This window comes from Poecile atricapillus, chromosome 1, assembly GCF_030490865.1.
Source record: "Poecile atricapillus isolate bPoeAtr1 chromosome 1, bPoeAtr1.hap1, whole genome shotgun sequence".
NCBI classification, from domain to species: domain Eukaryota; kingdom Metazoa; phylum Chordata; class Aves; order Passeriformes; family Paridae; genus Poecile; species Poecile atricapillus.
In genome coordinates this window covers 8588899-8612294 of record NC_081249.1, presented here as the reverse complement: position 1 = coordinate 8612294, position 23396 = coordinate 8588899, and the positions used below count along the sequence as shown (strand labels likewise).

Here is a 23396-nt window from a genome sequence, read left to right as displayed (position 1 = left end):
TCTGGGTCTGCGGATTGCTGAGAGGACCGTTGTGCCTCAAAAATTGGCAATAAACAGCAATCCGAAAACCTTGTCAGACCTTCACTCGCTGTGTGGGACCTTAAACTGGGTCAGGCCTTGGCTGGGCCTTTCCACTGAAGACCTAGCCCCCCTCTTCACACTTTTGAAGGGGGAGAAGGAGCTGAGTTCTCCCAGGACCCTGACCCCAGAAGCGAGGAAAGCCCTGGAGAAAGTAGAAGAGGCCCTTGTTGAAAGACAGGCGCATCGGTACGAACCGACCCTGCCTTTTGAGTTTATTGTGCTCGGGAGAATGCCACACCTCAGTGGGCTGATTTTTCAGTGGGACCAGGGCTCAAAGGATCCCCTCTTAATCATAGAGTGGGTTTTCTTGAGCCATCAAAGGTCCAAAAGTGTCACCCAGCCACAGGAGCTGATGGCTCAGCTCATCGGGAGAGCTCGGGCCAGGCTTCGGGAGATGGCTGGGTGCGACTTTGCATGCATTCGGGTACCAGTCAGCTTGTCTCGGGACAAAGAGTCCCCAAATAAGCTGACAAAAGAGATGTTTAATCAGTTACTTCGGGAAAATGAGACACTCCAGATTGCTTTAGATAGTTTTGAGGGCCAGGTCTCTGTTCATGCCCCTGCCCACAAATTTTTCAATTCCAAATTCGAACCAATTCCAAAAGAAGTACGGAGCAGGAAGCCCCTCAAAGCCCTGACTGTGTTCACTGACGCATCCGGGGCATCTCACAAGTCTGTGGTGACTTGGAGAAATCCTGAGACTCAGCAGTGGGAAGCAGATGTTCAATATGTGGAGGGATCTCCACAGGTTGCTGAGTTGGATGCAGTCGTCAGGGCCTTTGAGAGGTTCTCTGAACCTTTCAATTTAGTCACTGATTCGGCCTATGTTGCAGGGGTGGTTGCCAGAGCGGAACACGCTGCCCTGAAGGAGGTCTCTAACCCAAAATTGTTCGAGTTGCTTTCTAAATTAATATATACTGTTTCCCACAGGAAGCAACCATTTTTCGTGATGCATGTGAGGTCGCACACAGATCTCCCCGGCCCAGTAGCCGAGGGAAACCAGATGGCTGATTCCCTCGCTGCCCCTGTTTCCATGGCTCAGCTCCCCGATCGGTTCCAACAAGCTAAGCTGAGCCACCAAATGTTCCATCAGAATGTGCCTGGCCTGGTCTGCCAATTCCACCTGCGGCGGGATCAGGCCAGAGCCATTGTGGCCACATGCCCCCATTGCCAGACCACTGTCATGCCCTCTCTAGGGGCGGGGGTGAACCCTCGAGGCCTGGGGAGCTGTGAGGTGTGGCAGATGGATATAACTCACATTCCCGAATTTGGCGGGCTGAAGTTCGTACATGTATCCATAGACACTTTCTCAGGGGCAGTCTTTGCTTCTGCCCACACAGGAGAGAAAGCCGAGCATGTCTGCAAACACCTCTTGCAGGCTTTCTCTGTGCTGGGGGTCCCCAAAGAGCTAAAGACAGATAATGGCCCAGCATACATTTCCAGGAAACTGGAAGAATTCCTGCAGAGTTGGGGAGTGACACATAAGAGAGGCATCCCACACTCCCCCACCGGCCAAGCGATTGTAGAGCGAGCCCACCAGTCGCTCAAACGCGTCCTAAAACGTCAATGGGATTCAATGAAAGGTTGCGCCCCTCAGGATAGGCTATCAAAGGCGCTGTTTACTATCAATTTTCTGAACTGTACTGATACTAATCCCAATCCTCCAGTGGCACTGCACTTTAACTCCACCAGCAACTACGAGCTCCAACATCGCCCTCCAGTGCTGGTCCGGGACCCAGAGACCCAAAAGATCCTGGGTCCATTCGATCTGGTGACCTGGGGGCGAGGTTACGCTTGCGTCTCCTCGCCCCAGGGACTAAGGTGGATCCCACAAAAGTGGGTGAAACCTTATGTCCCAAAACATCCTACCAGGCCACCAGATGAGCAAGAGGATGTCGCTGCGTCCGTGCAGGCCGCCCCAGTAACCCCCGAGGACGACGAGGAGGAGGAATGTCTCGAACCCCTTTTCTCTATTGATTTTTTGCTCTCCCTTTATGTTAACTGAAGTATTTGTTTTCCTTTAATTTTAGAGAGCCATCAGAAGGATGACCACCCCGAACGTCGCACTGGCCACCGTGCTCCTGCAGGATGGGGTGTCTCCGGATGGCTCTCTTCTGTTATAAGGACCATATTATAGATTGTTTTTGTAATTTTTTTTATTTTAGGTACATTCGCGGTGTTGCGGAAGTGTTTAATTCAATTTATCCTTTCTTTGTTATTCCCCCCACGGCAAGTTAACTATGTTGATGTAAACCCTCTTTCCCCTCCTCCTCCTCTTCCCTCTTCCCTCTCCTGAATGGTTTGCTGTACCCTCTGCTCCCCTAGACCCCACGCCTTCCTCTGTTTCTTAAAAGGAAAGGGGGAGATGTTGCCGCCCATATTGCTTGGTTTTATTAAGTTCAGAGGTGGTTTACCCCAGTTGCTCCCCGGTCATAAAGAATGGTTTGTCCCCAGGTGCCCATCATGGTAAACCCTTCCCATTTTTCCAGATTGTTCCCCATCCATCACCCTAATCCTGCCCCTAAGCCCTGTCAATCTATGTGAACCCCCACCTTTTGTTCCAGTTCTTTCCTTGCCTATCATCCCTTCCTCGACGCCCTATTGATTGTACAGTTGCTTTCCCCCCCCCCGGGTCCCTACCATTGGTCCTGCATATTGTAATCCCCACCCATAACCCCTCCGTGGCTGTTGTCCCATTGGTCACCATACGAGCCGCCCACGGTCCTTAAAACCTGGCGCATGGGGGTGCCCAGGGTCTCGGCTCAGACCTCTCCCCTGTGATCCCAGCCCTGCACCTGTTGGAATAAACTTGTTCCTGGGAAATAGGGAGAGCCTGAGTACTCTTTCTCCCTTCGTCACAACCTGTGTCGCCCTGCGAGCCACGACGCCAGAGCGCAGAGGAGCTCTGGAGGTTCCAGGTTGAGCCTCGCAGTGCTTGCCTGGTTCCCCACTCCTGCCGCTGACATCGGCCACAGCTAGCCGAGGCAAAAAGGGGCCGAGCGGGCAGCGACAGACTACCTTGCAAATTCCTAACTATTGCAGGGTAAAGGAGGGCCTGAAAGCTTTCAGTTTTCTCTCTCTCACATTATCATTTTTAAGGCACTTGGTCATTTGTGACCAAATTCAAGTTTGTTACAGTGTATGAGGCGGCCTAGGGTTTTCTGCCTGACTTCACATGAAAGACAAGGTTGATCCCTGTAAGGATGCAGTGACTCGGATGGCCCTTCTAGGATGCAGAGTCCCATGAAGCAGAAATGCAGTGTGATGAATGGATTACCTGGCACTTAACAGGGAGCAACAGTGATGCTTGTGGCAACGTGTAGCCTGTAGTTTGTATGACTGTTCCTGTGATCACAGATCAGAACTCATGGCTAAGGATTTCAGTAAGCTGTACATTTGAGTGGGTTTATTCCAAAGCACATTTATTTGAAATGTTGTGTGTCAAATGCTAACCATTTTAACATTTGCATGTCCTGCTGAATTCTGCTTTTCTTTTTGTAAATGTGTTTTGTATCAAGATTTTGAATCTTGACTGTAAATATCAGGTGGTGATGTTAAATTTCTCTTTTTTTTAAATTTTTCCTCACTGTAGGATTTGCTCTCCTTGGAGGACATCCTTCCTTCCTTACAACACAAGATATACATCTGGGCACTAATGAGAGTCTCACAGATACAGCAAGGTTGGTAAAATGTCACTTGATTGATCACTGCATTTGGTAATTTATTGAGCTGACACCTGTCTTGCAGAATTTTGGAAGCTGATATTTTCTTTCTGGAAAATGTCAGAACGTAGTCCAAATTTCTTAAATATTTACAGATCAGCTCACACAATCTCTAGCTCAGTCAACCTTTATTCCAGCCTCTCAAGCTATCCTACACTTCCCACACTGAGAATTATTTTGGCATATAGAGTGTTAATGAGGGTTACATTTACAAATGGAACAATTTTATGAACCCCAGTAGTCATGTAATTCCACTGATGACAGCACATATATTCTAGCAAGACTCAAATCTTCTGTTTCTGCTGCCCTTGGAGCAAAATCAAAAAGCAAAGATGTAATTTATGTTAGTCAGGCCAGCTGCTGGTGGGTCTTAGCCTGCTGTAGTAGTGACAGGGTGGCACTGAGGGCCTTTCTGATCCCCCTATTTCAGTAGCACAAAACTGGACCAACACTTTGTAGCCAGTTTCAGATTTCCTGCACCCTCCTTCCCAGCGGTACCCGCTGTCAGGACTGCTGTGGAGGCTGTGGCTCCCTTCTCTGACACCCCTGGAAGATCTCAGTCATTCCCAGTCCCACCCGCAGGGATGGCCAGCAGCCTGTCCCCACTGCTGTGGCAGGGAGGACCTGAGCTCAGAGCTTTTCTGCACTGGACTGCCTCTGATGTTGCAGAAAGCTGGCAGAACATGAGGTCATGTTTTGCAGGTGCTCCTGCAGTTTTCCACAGCACTCCAGCTATTAAAGCTTCATCTCTTAGCATTACCTTGCTTTCTAGGCAGCCCTTTTGCAGCCTGAGGTTGATGCAGTCAGGCCCAGCTGTTGGAAGGTTAGCAGTGTCTGAGTGGTCCTTTTTGTTCTGCTGAAAGATATGCAGTGTCAAGCTCATCAGGCTCAATTCAAAATGTGCAATCAGGCAGATGAGTTCCATTGCTTCTGCTGAATACCACAGAGCCAGTGGGAGAGACTGAGAAGTGTGTTGCTATTCTCTGTGATGAAATCAAATGAATTTTTTTTTAAAAAATCAAACATTTGAACATTTGAAATTTTCCTTCCTTGTTTTTTTACTGATGAAATGGAAGACATATGGGTGTTGATAGTAGAAAGCATAAATCTCAGTCCCTTGAGGTTTGAGAGTACTTAACTCTCACTCTCTGCTAGATATATGACTGTGCCAGAATCAAAGTGAACTGCAACTATAGAATCATAGAATGTTTTGGGCAGGAAGAAACTTTAAATATCATCTTGTTCCAACCTCCCCCGTCATGGACAGGGATACTTTTCACTATCTCAGGTTGTTCAGAGTCCCACCCAGGCTGGCCTTGAACACTGCCATGGATGGGGCATCCACAGCTTCTCTGGGCAACCTGTGCCAGGGCCTCACCACCCTCACAGTAAAAATTTTCTTCCTAATATCCAGTCCAAACCTACTCTCTGTCAGTTTGAAGCCATTCCCCCTTGTCCTGTCACTCCAGGCTCCTGTAAATCGTCCCTCTCCATCTTTTGTGTCGGCTCTGTTCAGGTATTGGAAAGCTGCAATTAGGTCAGTCTGGAGCCTTCTTTTCCAGGCTGAATAATGCCAGTTCTCTCAGCCTTTCCTTGTAGGCGAGGTGCTCCCTCCCTCTGATCACCTTGCAGCCCTCATCTGCTCTACTGCAAAGCTGGCTGCAAACCCCAGCAGCCAAACCTTCAGGAAGGAGGAGGATGAATCAGGGCCCTTCCAGAGCACTTCCCTGCAATAACCTCTACAAGCATTGTCCCACCAGCCATGTCACCTGGAGCCTCTCTGCCATTCAGACACCAACCCTACAGCAAATCTGACACAGACACGCTTAATATAGGCCAGTTGCATTTCTTCTTTTTCCCAAATGTGATAATAAAGGGACATTAAATCTTTTGTTTACAGTGTCCTGAATGGCCTTCATTTGCACAAGCAAAAAAGGAAAAAGGCAAACAGTAAACTACAAGAAACAAGGCAATAAATAGAAGCAAGCAAATCTTGCAGCCTTTCTGAAGGCATCCTCATTCTGTGGGTAAAGTTCCTACAATAGCCACTTCCCAAGCAAACTTTCAGCCCCCTTTTCTCTGCCACTGCTTGCTCTTCCACGAGAAGTTCCCTCTTATCTGGGATTTTGCTCCTCTGCTGAGTCACAGCTCTCACCAGTTACAGTGGACAGGGGGTTTTCCCAAATCCTTACAGAGTCCCACATGCTCTGCTCCTCTCCTGCTCTCATTAGCAGAAATGCCATTGGCTGCATAATCAAGGCTGAGCGGTTTACCCAAAAGAACAATTGGACTGTTAATTCCTTGGTGCTTCTCGTGAATGAAAGATGACATCCCAACTTCATTCAGTTAATGTAAGAACAAAAAAAGAATGCCTGTAGTAGACCCAGAGGGTATTTCAAATATTTACAGCCATGTGTCTGGGGCTCTGAAGGCCTTTGAAGTACTTGAGATTGAGACTTAAAGTGAAGGGGCACAGATCCATAAAAGTCACAGTTTTTATTAGAACTGCTGCAGGTAAGGGTTGAAAGCATTGCTGCTGCGAACATATTTTCAGTGACTTATTACCTGCTCATAAATCAGCTCTTCCATGCTTCGCAAGACATTTACATTTACGCTGACACAGTGGCAAAAAGTTACCGCCCATTAAGGAGTTCTAAGCTTTTCAGTGCTGTTTAACATGCCTGATATATTACCTGAAATTAAATATAAGTGCTATGTCTGTATTTCCCACTGTAGAGCAGTTCCACTGGGCATCACTAAAGCTCAGTGGCCATCAGGTTCAGTGGCAGCCCTGAAGAACTCATAGGGTGATTTTACCAGTCCACTGGAATTATTAGAGCATCAATCTCTGCATTTATGGGGAATGGGTTTACTTTACTGAGAACAAATCCACTGTCTGTTCCTGTGAGACTATGAGTGAAAGTGAAGTAGTTTTATCAAAAATTTAAGGCCTTTGAATGGATATAAGCTTTCAAAACAAAAGCAAAACTGCCTTCCATAGCAATAGTCTATACAAAATATATGTAAATGCTCCATTTTCAAATTCAGAGGTCTGCCATACCAAAAAGGCATACTCTGTGTTTCATTTTGGATCCCTCAGAGGATACAGTTGAGAGAAAAAAAAAAAAAAATAATCAGGTTTTCTCTGTAGAAATAAAAAATACTTCAAAAAGAAAAATATGCAGTGTTCCAATGTACTCAGTGTTCCAATATAACATATTTCCAGGCTCTGGGATTTTGAAGTTCATAGTCTCACGGTTTTGCAAAAGAATAAAAAGAGAGAAAGACCTAGTGGTTGATAAAATAAGAACCTTAAATGTAGTCACCTGATGAACTTGTACTTACAGCCCCTCAGCTTCCAAAACTTCACCTTTGGTAAGACTCATCTATTCAGGACCTTTTTTTCCGCATGCAATTCCAGCCTTACATGTTCTCCTTTAAAGTGATTCAATTACTGGAGACTTAATCACTGCCCTATAATCAGAGACCTCCAGGTGAGGGTTATTTGTTTAGTTTTATTTTGATTTCACAAAGAACAAAGCCTGTTTACAGCTGATTTTCCTACTTTAAAATATGACATCTAGAAATGCTGGCAGAAGGATTGTCTGATGTCCTGCTGGTAGGTGTCTAATAAGTCTGATATCTATTATCAACAGACTGAAGATGAAAGTCCAGCAGTTTTCACTAGTTGGTGATTATGACTGAATTTTCCATAATGGCATACCCTGTGAAAGAACCATTTTCTTTAATTTCTTGATCAGCTTGTGTCAAATAGAAATCAGATGTCCTGACATCCTAAATGAAAAAAGAGTTCTAAGGAAAATGAACGATTTCCCAGCGTGATTGCCCCTTTCCCATGACTTCTGGGGACTGGCTGTGTCTAGTTCAGGGTGCCTACCAGTGAGAGGGCTGACAAAAGGAACCACGCACACAGGACAGAACAGGTTTCCCCCAGAGAAAGAAACTGGTGAGCTAAGAAATAATGGCACCAACAGCAACTGTTCCAGTTCTTTGTAATCAGTAAATACCTTGTTCAGTTCCTCCTTTTCATCTACAGCTTCTATTGACAGCCTTTTCTTCAGAGAGAGCTCTACAGGCAATCTTGTAACATTTTATAAGGGCTTTGCTTGTGTGAGGAATGTCTGGAGTCAGTAGAAAATACTTGTTACTGACTCATCAGCGACCTTGCTGATGATGGTATTAACAGCCTTATTTCCACAAGAGGAGATGCAAGAATTTGTCATGGCTAATCAGGAAGGCAGATACAGCAAAGATTTTTTTCCACATATTTCTAATTCAGTCTTCCCTTGTTTTGTTTTAAGGTCCTATTTTAGATAACATGAAAACACACAAAATGCTACTTCAAAGTCAGGCTTCAGGGCTTGATTAAAACACAGAAATGCAGAGAAATTAAGAGCTCCAATCCATATTTAATTTATCTAAAAAATTCAGAGTATACTATGCTAATCCACTATGCTAATCTCTGTGTCTTTCACACTTCAGCAAATGAGGTTAATGCCCGAGTGGTACAGGGGCTCCTGCAACCCCTTCCCTTGTACTGAATTTGAAATTTGGGCATTACTTGAATGCTGATACCATGTGAGTCCATACACAGGTGTGTAGATAGGAGAAAACAGGCCAACAGCCCCAGCCTGTTCTGTTTCTGTGTTTATTAAGAATTGTAAATAATTGTGGTAATCTAAGACAGATCTGTATTGCTGACCCTCACAAAGTCAGGCTACCATACAGACTATAATATTCCGTCAATGCTACATTTGTTCTTTGCTGAAAGACTGAAAAAAATCATATACCTTATCTCTTCTGAGGCTATCAAATTCTTCAAATGTTACAGTATCACACAATCTCTTATCTTAGTTCAGAGAGCTTAACATGTATTGATGTTCCATCTACAATGAAATGCTAAGGAGAAAAGGATATAAAATAGAGCAGCAGTTTTCATTTACTTACTATAGTTGTGTTAGGAAGTGAAACTTCTTACTTATTAGCAGCTTGTTAAATGACTACATTTGAGTCTGTTCTGCAGGCATGATAAATTATTCAGATAGCTGAAAAATATTGATTCATTACCATTTCTCATTAATATTTATGTATTGCACGATGAAGAGTGCAATAGGCATATATTTATTATGTTTGACTTGAGTATTTTCTGCCATCTCTAGGGTGCTGTCCAGCATGACAAATGCAATCTTGGCTCGAGTTTATAACCATAATGATCTGGACCTAATGGCAAAAGAAGCCACCATCCCAATAATCAATGGATTATCTGATTTATACCATCCTCTTCAGATTTTAGCTGATTACCTAACTCTTCAGGTAAAAATAAAAAACTTTTTTTTTTTTTTTTTTGCTAATTCTTAGGAAGTATTTGGGGAAGTCAGCTTCAAAACCATTTATCCCCAGGTTTTTCAAAGTAATAATTACATGACACTTGTTGTTTAAAGAGATCTTCATCCAGCAATATAATTAAGGACCTGTTTAATTTAAAACAATTATGTAGTCCTATCAACTGTAGTGGGACTGGAGTTAAGCATAAAATTAAGTTCTTCATTGGAATTAGTCTGCAATTCAAAGAATGTTCAGAGGGCTGTACATATTAAGACAAAGATGAGAATCTGTCTCAGGCAAAGCCAGAAGACGTTTTTCCACTGACTTAAAAACACTCAGTAGTTTGCTCTCGATTCCTCCCTAATCTATGGACAACTTAAAAGGAATCACTATTTATATGTTAGGAAATTGGCTGAACAAATTTATTTTGAAAAGCCAGCTAATGTTACCAGTACAAATGCTTAATGTTCAGGCACTTTAACAACTTTAAACTTTGCTCACATCACAGAACAGTTAAAAGAGATCATATTTTTATTTTTATCTAATGTAATAGTGGATCTGACAGCAGGATAATATTTTACACACAGAATACCAGATGTTTATCTGTGAACAGAAGGACTATGTGGGTTTACAACTGGTTGAGAATCTGGCTTATAAAAAAGATTATTATAACGCAGGGCTGCTTGACAACTATGATGAACTCCTCTGACCTTGTTTACTTTCTGAATGAATAAAAATCACACTGCTTGAAAACGGTAGGGCAGAATAATTTCCTGATTCAATCAGATATGTTTCTTGGCTGTTGGGGACTTTGCTATGGGACATTCAGTGTGTGGGAGAGATCTAGTGACAGTAATATTAAATTATTCATGCTTTAAACCTTAAATACGGAAAGAATCGTGTTTGGTGAAAATCACTTATTTTAAGTATTTTTTGTAAATTTTTTATATTCACAGTGAAGAGACCAGCAAAAATTGATGAACTTGAGACTGAAATGCTTACAGACCTCAGGATAAGGGAGATTTGTGAGATCACATTGAGCCACCCTCAATGTTCAAATTGCATAAAACAGTAAGCTGTAATGATGTCATCATTTCATTGTAAACAGTCAGTACAAATATAAGTCAGGAGAATCTTCTGGTTGTGTTTGTGGGGTGTTCTGTCTTGCAAACACCTCATTAATTAGCATTTTATCACTTGTGAGCAACACTCTTCAGGAACAATCTGTGACGCACATCCCACACAACCATGGATATCTCTGCCCCTAAACGTGGTTTTGTCTAGGCCACTGGCTCCAGCAGCCAGGCTCACAGTTGTCTTCTACTCCACCTCCAGTTAATGAAGAGACCAATGAGTCACCTCAGTCACCTCTGAGTCTCTCAGTCACCTTCTGGAGATGCATCTCTTTCTCCTCTGATCTTAGGGCAAAGCCTATGGAAAAGAGCAGGATGAGAACATGCCCCTTTGATCACCTTCTGCTCCTCCTCCACTGCATCCCTGTATAGGTAGAAGCTCCGGGTGAATATGAGCCCACAGGCTGCACTTTTCCCTGGTTTGAATGCCAAGGACAGCACCAACAGCTGTGGGAGTCCTTGCTGCACCAAGCACCAGGGAGGATGACTTTGGTGATGAGGAAACAGGTCCATAGCAGCTGGTGCTCAAACAAAAGATGTATTTGATGTGGAAAGGTGTCATGACAAAGTGAGCACTTACAGAGATCACAAGGAATGGCTCAGCTTTTAGACAGACATGGAAGTTTCTTTAAATTTGCAGCACTTTCACACTCAGCCCAATAAGCAGAGCACCATTTCCTCCATCTGCCCATCTCTCCCTGACTCTTTACAGCATGTTCCTTGGCCCAAAATTTGTCAGGAGATCTTTATAGGGCAGCTGGGTGGCCACCCTGCTATGCCAAGGGCATGTTGCACTGCTGGTTGCTGACTCACTTTCCATTCCTGCTTTCTTATCCAGGAGAGAGGGGCAGGCAGGGGAGAGCTCTCAGCAGCTCCCTGTGGCTGATGGCACTGCCTGAACTCTCCGTTTCTGACCTCTTCCTCTGCTCCCTTTTTTTTCTCTTTACACTGTACAGTGAGTTGGAGAAGACTGGAGTGGCATGCAATGAAACAATGTTTTAATCATATAATGAACTTTGCAAGGCCATAAAAGTGAGATTAACTCTTGAACAGGTGTGAGCCACAGGGTCTAGTTGCTACTTACCCTATTCAAGCTTCTCCTGGGATTTTCAGCAAGATGTCATGAAATTTATGCCTGCTTGAAGATTAATACAGGGATGTGGAATGGTACCACTGATTCTTTAAATGAGTTGAAAGTCCATATATAACATTTAGACTCTTTCTGCGCAATGCAAAGGTACTTTATTTGATTTATACACATATGCAAACTACAATAGTGGCACAGACTGCTAGCCTAATATTTAAATGTAACTACAGATTTTGTGCAGCTTATTTCTCTTTAAAAAATGCCTCTTCCCTATACCCATTAATATTTTCCTGCATGGATCTGTTCCTCCCTGCTGTCAGTACATACCCAAAATGTACCTTTTTTTATTTTTTTTCCTTCTCTGTTTTCCAGTGGAGCTATACATGCACTCTGACCCTCTTCATGCTTAGCACATTTTTCTTCTTCCATTTTATATATCCTATTAATTTTGTTGTGTGCCTTCTTGAACCCTCCTGGAGTACTTTCTCTTTAGTCTGAAACTATATAATTGCAGTTTGTTTTGAAAAAATGTTTTCTTGCTTATAGTTTCTGATTTCTTGTTCACAGGTGCATTTTAGTATCATTATTTTAGTATAGTCCATTGCATCCCCCCAAACAATGCAGCTGGTTTCTTTTCAGGGCTGTCAATTCTCATTCTGTATTCAGGGCAAATTCTCATCCTGGAAATGTTCAGGAAATGCAGTGTGCGTCTGTCATGAATACTGGGATGAGTTTCCTCAGGTTCAGAATCCTCCTGCCCAGTGCCTTCCTCCTGAGCAACCTGGATCCTTTCACATGTTTGAAGTCTAAGCTGGCTCTGTCCTTTAATATTGTGTTCAGGGTTAATGCCCTCTATTATGCCAAGATAAACTTTTTTCTTAGCATATATATACACTACCTTCCTTCTTAAAGGTTGTGTTGAATGGAGTGTGTTTGAGTTATAACCCACTCAAAATGGTTGCAAACATGTAAAGAACCCGACTTTGAGGGTTTGGGGATTTTGAAGGCTGAGGTTTGTGAGCACACACTGAGCCCCTTTACTCCCCTGCTTGTGCTGCAACAGCCACGTGCTGAGTCCACCCGGTGCCTCTGGGTGTCCTGGGCAGGAGCTGTGGCTCAGCTTCTGCTCGGCTCAGCGTGGCTGGAGGGCAGCATCACACAATTGCTATTCCAGAGACAGCCCGGGTATTGACATTGATTCAATTGATATTAATGTCACTGGCCAAATCAGCTCACTTGTCACTGACTGCAGGATGGCCACACTGGTAATTAGAGTGGATCCATATGCCACTGGCTTTTTATGTCACTGCTCTGGGGGGAACCTTCTTTTTCAGAAAGCAACGGTTGGCATAAGAAATACATCGGTGATTTCTTTTCAAACGGCATAACAAGCAATGTTGCCCAGCTTGAAAAGGGCTGCAGTATATTCTCAACTTCTCCTTGCTGTGTGACCCCAAGACCTGAAATTATCACAATTTTCATATTCATCACCACCATCATCTTTATTATTCAAACAATTAGAAATCCCAACTAAGACCTGTCCTGATCCTCTAAAATATACTGTATCAATTACCAGGACAAAAAAGCAGTGTGGGAGTAAGAAAGATAACTGGCCCAGCATCTGCTTTAAGCCCAGTTTGAAAGCCAGAAGATCCAAGTTTGTCCAGTTTCTCATTTACTGGACTGCACTGTCTCCCAAAGGGCTAAAGCTTTGATTAGTCCCTGGCATTCCATTTTAAAATTTGACAGATTATTGATTCATTATTCAAAAGCTTGTTTTAATTGAGGGCTGTTATGACAGTTGTGGTCAAACATTTCAGAATTAATCTATAATGGTGTCAGAGTTTCAGTCTCGCTGGAAGCAAGTCCAGGCAGAGGCAGACACAAACGTCCCTAATTAGTTAACCCAGTCTTCTCCACACATACAGCAGGGTCAAACCACTGAGCATACTTATTTTTTCCCAGGGCTGCTTACACTGATAGAGCCATGGATAAGAACAGAATGAAACATTGTAAAAACAACATGAGGGTGAAAAAATTGAGTGTAAAATTGGTATTACTTATTTAGCTGGGATTTTTCATGAGAATAACAGGCAAGTTTTATGGCACTACAGCAGCAATTCCTAGTTTGCCAAAAGGCTTCATAAGGGAGAAGAGCGCTAGACTTTCCAAATATGTTATTTTTTGTGTGTGTGGCTTTACTAGGAGTCATGTTCTAAATGTAGCATGAAACTGCAGAACACCCATGCAGGAGTAAAGCCTACATCAATATAACATAACTTGTAAAAACTGGGGAGGGATGCAAAGGGGAAATATCTTCAGAGGTTCTTGTGATCAGCAGGTATTGTAAAGGCTCTCAATTAATTTAGAGTGTTACTATCATGGCAAAACACTTTTATCAGGATTTCACCTGAGTGATTGCATAAGCACATATAAAAGAGGGAGTAGGAAGGAGGGGAAGTGTGTCTCATTTACTGTAGCTTTTGTATTACCTGCAAATTTTCTGGTTTTCACCAACAGAGTCACCTCATCTTTGCTGGAAGCTGAGGGTGTGTGTTTGCTTATAAGCAGTACAGTCACAGTCACAGTGATCTGGCTTTAGATGAAGAGGTTTGAATTACAGCAGCAGCGCACCAGTGGCAGCACAAAGCCTAGCCCAGGGTACAAAACAGGCTCCACTAGCACACACACAGCTTGATTCTGCCTTGCTATGACTCCTTCCATTAACAAAACATCTCCATTAAATTCAGTTCAGCTGTGTCCACTCTGCACAGTAGTCACTGCAGATGTGGTTTGCAATTGGCAGTGCATATCAGGGATCATTATACAGACACATCCAGTTCTCCATATTTTATCTGTAACAGCTTGTAGCTTGGGAAAACAGGGGACAGCACTTAGTATGCACTGTGCTGCTTTTAACGCAGAGTAGCAGCTGGCAATAAGGTGAAGTTGTTTAACATAGCAGTGTATTTGTGACTCTAGTCAATGCTTTGAGTATTAAGGCTGAGATGTCTATTTTTAAACAGTGAGATGAAAAAAACTCAGGACTGTCTCACTTGCTTCTAGCTGTGGGTTCTGATCTCAGCTATCAGTAATCCCTAAGGGGAAACAACACCTTAAATAAATGCTTCAGTTTGGCCCTCTCCTAGGAGCACCATTGCTAGGAGATGTGGAAGGACTTTGAAAGATTCTTGGAACCCTGAAGAATGGTTATACTGAAATAACTTCCATGTCCACAAAGTTCTGATTTGTTCTCCCGTAAATGCCCTTGCATACAACCTCTGCCAATGAGCCTGCTGTTAACAAATTTTGGCCAAAAAAGGGATATTTTTGCGATACATAGTTTTAGCCCTTAAACCTGAATAGTCTAGGACTCTATCAGATTTAGTTGTTTACAGCATTTTAATGTCATTCAATATTTCAAGTACTACTATTTTTGACTCAAAATTATGGTCACTGGAAGAAATGCTAATAACTTTGTTCTGGAACAGCTTCACAAACTATTTGTTTAGGAGAAGCTGCTGCCAGGACAGGAGGGGGTAGTCCCAGCCCTTTTCCTGTTCAGTCTTTTGGCATCTTTTCTGTAACTGCCTGCAAGGTTGCCACTTAGTACAATGTGGATGCTTATCCTCTCTGACAGCCATTGAATCATGTCACATGAAGTGTTGAAATACTCTCTGGCTTCCAGCTACTACAATGCAATTGTAGCATGGCCCAGATTTGAACTAAGAATAAAAAGCTCTCCAGAAATTTTTTCAAGAGGTAGAGTTTTGCAGAGCAGGGTTATAGGAGAATATGGTTACATCTTTGTAAAAGTTTTGGTATCACCTTAAGTGCCTATAAACGCGCATATTTAAAACAAGGTTCATTAAGGAGCCTCAAATTGTCCTGCTCTGGAAATATGTAACTCCTGTTACTCTTGTCCCTCCTCAGGCCTTATCTGCTGGGGTGGAAGGACAGAGTAACTGCACATGGCCAGGCTGTGGATGCTATCAGGCAAAGCCACAGTTAACTCTGTAATGCTGTTTCAAGTTGGGGTAATCCACATTTTTAAAAAAATCCCTGCACTCTTTGGCTGAACAATGGAGAACAAATGCTGCAGGCCATGAGTGGCACAGCTGCTTTCACACTGCTGCTCTTTGCTGTCCTGTGCAGCTGTGGGGTGAAGATGCACTCCCAGGACATGGCCACTGCCATGGCCACATGGAACAGTGTGTAGAGGCAACCAAGCCAGAGAAAATCTCCACAGGGATATTTTCACAGTTTGGGGGAAAGCTGGAAGGAGTTCTATTCCAGGCACTAGGACTGTCTATAAAGTAATAATTTCTAACGTTCACTGATATTTATGAGGCCCAAAGAGCAGCTGTACATCAGTGATACTAAAATCACTTTGTGTCTGGTGCTGAATCTTTCAGCCTGATCCTCACCACGTGCCACGTGTGCCAATGTATCCTTCTCTAGGGGAAGGAGCAGCACTTGGGGCCTTCTTGTATGACTTGGGGGGCTTTCCCTCCGTGACCATCCTGTCGGAGCAGTAGTTCCAGGTGTGCTCCATGCAGGTAGCATTTGAAAGCAGCCAGACCCTTCTGATCATTCCCTCTTGTCCATCAGCTCCTCTGGAATGTAACCCCAGAGCTTGTGATTGCTTTGGCAGGAGCACTATGGAGGGCTGAAGGGGCTAACCATCGCCTGGATCGGGGACGGCAACAACGTCCTGCACTCCTTCATGGCGAGCGCCGCAAAGCTGGGAGCGCACCTGCGGATTGCCACTCCCAGGGTGAGCAGAAACAAGCCCGTGGAGAAAGGAAGGCAAACTTCACCCAGGCTTGTCTCAAACACTCGGGCATTGGTCAAGGGCCCCAGCTGGGGGTGCCCACATCTATCTGGAGTGCCTCTTTTCAGAGCCAAGGTACAAAATCCTGATCCAGTTATTTGGATGCAAAGCAGGAGTGATTCTACTGAGTCCAACATCACAAATGGGAATACATGACAGGAGTATAATCAGTTCCATTTAATATAGCCTTACCAAGCCATCCAATGCACTCTCCTGATCCAAAAAAAATTAAGCCTGTATCAGCTGGGTGGAAGTGTTGCATCTCATTTTGTTTAAATTAGTGGTGCAGCATTTTAGAATGTTGCATTGTAATACAATAAAAAATATTTTTAAAAATCAGTTTAGAACAAAAAAAAAAAAAAGTTATATATGCATTTAATTCTGTAACTGTCAAAGTACATTTTTCTTATATTTTTAGAACATTTTCTGCTACTTTATCTCCAAAATAAACTTTCAACAAAACTAACACAGTTTTCTCAAGTTTTACAGTTCTGAAAGATAGCCTTCTTCCATGGCCAATGGTTCAATAAATATTTTTCTAACCATTATTTTTAATTAGTGAAGATCTTATACATGCTCCATGATGTCTTACCTATCATCTCTTTTGTCAGGGCTTTGAACCAGACCCCAGGATAACTAAAATAACCGAACGGAACTCCAAAGAGGTAGGAGCCTAAGAAACAGCCTAGTAGAATAGTTTGAGCAGAGTTTATTTTCATTATAAATGAAGTTCCTTGTCTTAGTGATCTTCCTTATTTTATTCCTTTTAGTGTGGTACCAAGTTACTTCTCACAACAGACCCTTTGGAAGCTGCAGACAGTGCCAATGTCTTAGTTACAGACACGTGGATAAGCATGGGACAAGAAGAAGAGAAAAAAGAAAGACTAAAGGCCTTTCAAGGTTATCAGATTACAATGCAGGTAAAAACTGAGATTTTGGGTTTTATTTGCATTTTTACAGTTTGTATTTATAAGAATCAACATCAACACAGCATGATTTTGTGGGTTGAGTGGGGCCATGGAAAAGCCACATGCAAACCTCCCTCCAGCTTAAAAAACTTACAGAGATAACAAAGTTTGAGTTATGCCATACATTCCACATGACTTGGCCTCTTTCAGAGCTGCCCAATGAGATCCAGCTCCAGAGCATGTACAGCAGAGAGGTCTTCACTTCCCTTCTAAAGTCAGAGAAATTGGAGTGACTTTCTGACTTTTGTGAAGTCAACATTGAACTCTTACAGACTTGCATGGAGATATTCCCATCTTATTAACAAATGAGGAATTCTTTTAAATTCCGTGGAATTCTGAGTTCATTATCCAAATAACAAGAGTGGGAGTTAATATAAAATTTTTTACCCTTTTACATTAAGAAGTTTACTAATGTCCTCACATATGTCTCTATTTTATATGCTTTTTAATCTACAGACTGCAAAATCTGCTGCTTCCAACTGGACTTTTTTACATTGTTTACCCAGAAAACCTGAAGAAGTTGATGATGAAGTATTCTATTCTCCACGGTCATTGGTTTTCCAAGAGGCTGAAAACAGAAAATGGACAATTATGGTAAGAAAAAAAAACCCAAAGAAGATAACAGTATTTGGAGGTTAGGGTCAATTCTGTTCTGCCTTACATAACAGGCTTGAATTCAACCTGGTTCCACAATAAATAGTGAATGTTAAAACACATGTTTCAAATTTACCCCAGAGCACATCACAATTTTGACACAGACAACATTGCAGCACAAATACTTTTGGGCACAAATGGGATCTATTTTGGTGATAATCTGCTGTTGCTTGACCCAGGCTTTATCACTAAGTGAAATCTGCAATATAAACTGTCTTTTTTTTTTTTTTTTTTTTTTTTTGGTAATTAAATCACTGGATTTACTCTAATGATTAATTCAACTTCTCAATTAAAACCTGTTAAACGCTGGGGTCCCAGGATCTGTTCTTAGAAACTACAGTTTCCCAAACACTTAAAACCAGTTATTTTCTCTCAGGAAAAGCTGCTGCTGACACCAATGGGAACTTTCCCTGAGAAAATGCTGGAAGAGCAAAGATTTGAAAGATCCTGAAAAGTTATGGTGTGGGTAACAATGTGTGATCCATGGGAACCATGAGAGGACACTTGGCATTTAACATAAACCATAACTCCCCTCTCAGCATTCCTAGAATTTCAGAAAATCACTGCCAGATCTCAGTAGCCTATTATTTATTTTTGGCTTTAGTTCCACCAAGTTGACAAAAGCTAGTGAAAACTTTCAGGGGTGAAAAGAAAAACAGAGAGGCATTGTCACAGTTCTGAGATGAAGTCTAGATGAGCTCCAAGTGAAGAAATAAGGGGGTGAATGGTATGTTTGCTAAAACCTCAGACACTGGACACAGTCAAAATTACGAACAAATTTGTGTTAAATTCATAGTTTTGTCCTTAAAATTAAAAAAATGCTCAGATTTTTTATTTTAATTTTGCAATGTTTCTAATTATTTTTTTTTTAAAAAAAGAAGCCCTTTTATTTGGGTTCCAGATGCACATTTCTGGGGGGGACTGACGGGGAAAGGAAAATGTCATCTTTGTATTTTATCAACCTAAAAAAATAATGAATGTATGGGTCTTGTTTATACAGTATTTTCTACCACTTTCAGCACAGAGAGAAAACTGAAGACCAGATTATTTGCTCAGCTGTAGATCCAAGCAGGGCTGAGTGCAGCCACGAACGGGCAGCACTGAGGGGCTGCAGAGCTGTGATTCTGCCACCTCTGTGTGCCTGGGGTGACCTGTCACACTGGGCAGTGATGAGGGGAAAGGAAGGACAGGCAGCAAGATCACAGCCCCTGGAGAGCCCTCACAAATCCAGTGCTGGGCCAAAATAACAATGTGCAGTCAGACCTTGCTGCTGTGAAATCACAGCAGTGTGAACCAGGTAAAGCCTTGTCAAAGCCAGGCAAGCGTGGGGTTTGTTGTGGGCACAGACGTGGGAGGGACAGCAGAGCTGCTGCTACACCACATTTTATTTAGCTGACAGTCCCATTTTTCCCATTTCACAGCTGTGCCTAAGGCAGGGCAGGAGGGGTGGATGGCACACTTTTAACCTCAGTGAGGATTTTCCATGTGTCACTATAGAGAGTATAGCTAAACTGGGATAAATTTCAGAGCCCATATTCTAGTGTGGCTCTCACTGATGCTAATGGAAACTGCTGAAATCCAGAAGCCAGCCCATGTGATGTCTGGGTACCTACACCATCTCCTAGAAGTAGCTGAGAATACATCACAACATGCCAAAAGGGCCTCACCATTTGATCTAAATGCTTCTGTGAATTGCTCCTAAGATGTCCATTAATATATTTTGTCCACACTGAGAAAATCTATCAGCTACAATACAGAACATCCTAACTGATTTTCAGCTCTTGCCTGATTCATCATCAGAAATTCTAGCAAATAAATCTAAGTGTGCCGTTTTTGTCAGGATAATAACTTTCAACACAAGGCTTCAGAGCTGAAAAATATTTCCCCTTTATTTATTTTTATGGAGTATCTGTTTCCAATGTGATTGGATTTTTTTCTTCTCTTCCTCCTCTAGGCTGTCATGGTTTCCCTGCTGACAGATTACTCACCACAGCTACAAAAACCCACATTTTGATGCTTGGATTCCTGCCAGGAGAAAAATATTCCTCATCAGCAGAATATTCTGGTCTGCAAACACATAGATCTTCTTCAGAAAGGACCAAGGCAATGAGTGATTTTTTTTAATAAAACCATGTAGTTATCTGTATAATATTGCATTACACTGGTGAAAATGTTCAAGACTATAAACACCATTGCAGAAGCTGCTTTTCACCTGGATGTTCCAAGCTGGCCCTTCTTTTTAGGGATCAGCATCATGGAAAACACTCCAAGGTTGTACCTTAATGGTTGGGTCTGCCAGCAGCATAGGCACGATACAGTCTACATGTAGGTGTGGTGGGGCTTGCATTGTGTGATATTGGTGCCTACATATTTTTAGCTTCTTCACATATTTGTGGCTTTGTAGATTTTTAGTATATAGTTGTATAGCTTCTAGTGCTTTTCCTGCCCTCTCTCACATTTTAGAACAATAAGCTAATCCTTTCTAACACACTCTTGAAATTAGGTTTAGTCTTATTCTCAAGAAAGGAATTTCTAACAAGGACACCTTGTTTTTCAACAGAATTTGAAAGACATAACAACATATAGGACAAACAAACCCCTCCGGAGGGGCAGACGCAAGGATGGGGCAACTGGTTTCCAATTAGATGTACCTGCTAGATGTACTAATAAATCATCTTTATAAAAATTGTAGAAATCCTGTATCAGGCATGCACTGAGCCATATTTGCACACCTGAAAGTTTTCATTAAATAATTGCTTTTTATCTTACCACTCTTAATATTGTTTGGAAAGTTTTGTCTTTTGATTCCAGGCAGCAATATGACAGACATAAACCCGTCCCTTAAATTGCTGATCTCGGAAAGTGTGTGTGGAGAAGCAGGGCTGCAGTTTGCCTTGGCTGCCTGCTCTTCCCTGGGCACCCTGGCTCCTGTTTCTGTTCTCCAGCCACCCTCCAAATCCCACTCCAGTTTGACACCAAAAATATAGAGACCTTGTGATCATTATCCTCCTCCGTGACATTCCTGTGGGCTGGCACAGGGGGATATTGCTGTGGGATTGGAATAGAGCCGTTTCCACGGAGTTGGATGCAGCAAAGAGAGACAGCCAGAAGGAACTGGTTCATTCTGTGCCTATCTCCACTAGACCTTCGTTCCCCAAACAGAATTTTGGCTATAGAAGTGCATATTCTACTTTTTTTCCCTAAGCAAATATGAGGGGCACCACATGATGAAACTTATACAGTTTCCTTGCAGAAATTGCTGCATTTTGCCTTGCACTGTAACACAGCATACCTTTCAGCTTATCCTTCTCAGTAGTAAACAAATTCATGACATTTTTAACTTTTGTGATATCTGGGTATATACATTTAATATTTTGGGTAAAGCTTTGAGTATTAACAAACACCTTCTTTGTTGTTTCTAAATTGCTTCATTTTTTTTTCTCACTGTAATACTAGGACAATGTCTGCAATATTTTAAAAAATTCTGCTAATGGTTTTGCATTTTCTGACCAGCTGCAAAGCATTATTCAGTTCCTTTCTAAATTGGAGTTCACTGCAGGGCCACATATTGCTGAAATGAAAATAAAGTTACATTTTTTTCTATCTATCTATTTACAATTGATTTCTTGGTTTTGCAGGCATTTGTGTGTGTCTTGTTAAGATTAACATTTTCCTTTACAACATTACAAGGGTTTCAATAATTCAGTGAACATTTACACTACAGCTGAGATATAGCTGCATCAATGATGTAGGAATAGGGTATGTACTAGAAATCAATGCTTTACTTCCCAGTTCAGCACGTGGAGGAAAATGCATGGAATACAGTATATTTCTTATTGCAGTAAGGCCTGTTTTTTGAATTAGGTTCCAGCTCAGCAAGATATGTAGAGGTATGATTGGTCCTCTTGGACCTGGTGAGCTGCTCATGTGCTCAGAATTGAAGGTGTCCTTATTGACCTAATTTTAGTACTGTCTGAGAGTAAGACAGCTCACTTAGCTAGTCCTTTCATAAAAATACATTAATATCAGTTTTATGGTGTTGCTCAATGTACTGTCAGTGAAGTCATGCACATTTATAATACCAAAGCTGTGTTGTTAAATGTTTCGTGGTGAGCAGTTTAACAATCCTGCTCCTCTTTTGATTCTCAGTGCTCTGATTAGAGCTAACATGCATCCTGGTTATTGCTGACATTTTTTGTACCCAGGAGTCTGAGCAGGATGCCAGACAGCTGAATCCCCTTGATGCTTTTATAACACAAGCATAGAGCTGCTGGCATAGCTTGTGAGTAAGAGGGTCCAACATTTCCAGGAGGGTAATTTCACCTCATTCTATTCCTCTGTGAACATACAGCAAAGGATCACAGTCCCTGCTCTGTCTTGCACAAGCTGCTCACACCATGAACTGTTCTGGTGCTTTATAGAAACACTGGGTGGACTTTACATATCTTGAGCACTGGATTCCAGCCTGTGGAATCACCGAACCTACACCCTCCTGCATGTGCAGTACCCAGCATGTGCGCTGGAAGCCAAAAACATCCCAGCAGGCAGATTTATGGAACATGTGTAGACTGTCTGCACAGTGCTCACCGAGCAGATCTGGCACTTCCTAGAGGCATTGGATTGGTACCAAATAGACTTTCTGCCCCACAGACTCTGACATGTGATGCCCTGAAGGGTTTCTGTTGTGCCTGTAGGGACTTTCACTGACTTGACATACAGCAGAACAGCACTGCAAGGATTAATCCCCTTGGGCACATTAAGCATCTTGGGATTGCTGGGTGGTGGCTGTGGTAGTGTGCAAAACAGCATTATGATGCCACCCCAGCTCCTCATTAATTCATTACTTGAATTTACTAGTGATGACTGCAAATGTGGTACATAAAGGAAGCAGCACTAATGTAGGGAGATTTTCTACAGGGGAAACCAGTTTATCAGCATTCAAAGGGCTTAAACCAAATGCATAAAAGGTAGCAGTCACTAACAGCTTACAGTGTTTTTCATTACATTTATTATGCTTTAATCAGTAGCAGTGCTGTTTTTGTTGCTGAGTGTACTTGAAGGAGAGGGTGTTGTTTTCTGTGTTTTTACAGAGATGCTCCTGCCTGGCTCCTGATAGCCTACACCTTCCTTCCACAGAAATCCTGCTCTTCTGTTTGACCCAGTGAACAGCCCTGGGTCAGTTCAGGTCTATCAAGTCTTACCCACATCTGACTCATTCAATAATCCCTGGTCCAGTATCTCACCCCACACCTCTGCATGGCTGTGCTCTGGCTCCTCTCCTGCTCTGGTGGGGGCAGCTGCCAGCCTAATCCACCTCCTGCTCAGAGGCACAAGGGGTGGACTGCCCCCCACATCGTGTTCCTCTTCCCTGCAGGGCTGGTTTTGTGCTCCTGCTTGTGCAGGCACACCCAGTCCTCACACACAGGCAGGAGGTTGTGCTGTGTCCCAAGAGGGAATATTCATGCTAACTTTGGTGCCCAAAGTCCAGATGCAGGTCCAAAGTTAGTACTAAATCTGGCTCCGATCCTAGCTGAGGCCATGGGGGACCACTGGGGCCCAGAGGTACTTTAA

General features: G+C 42.7%; 1 protein-coding gene across 1 annotated transcript in view; it reads left to right on the top strand.

The window, feature by feature from the left end:
* Positions 1-19954, top strand: part of OTC (ornithine transcarbamylase) — a 36051-nt gene extending 16097 nt beyond the window's left edge. Inside the window, exons 5-11 of the mRNA XM_058829194.1 lie at positions 3674-3761; positions 8984-9137; positions 16024-16146; positions 16815-16868; positions 16974-17123; positions 17628-17765; positions 19780-19954. Of these exons, the coding sequence (XP_058685177.1) occupies positions 3674-3761; positions 8984-9137; positions 16024-16146; positions 16815-16868; positions 16974-17123; positions 17628-17765; positions 19780-19839 (767 nt within the window). The 3' untranslated portion in view covers positions 19840-19954. The remainder of the gene's footprint in view (positions 1-3673; positions 3762-8983; positions 9138-16023; positions 16147-16814; positions 16869-16973; positions 17124-17627; positions 17766-19779) is intronic.
* The last annotated feature ends 3442 nt before the right edge of the window (positions 19955-23396 follow it).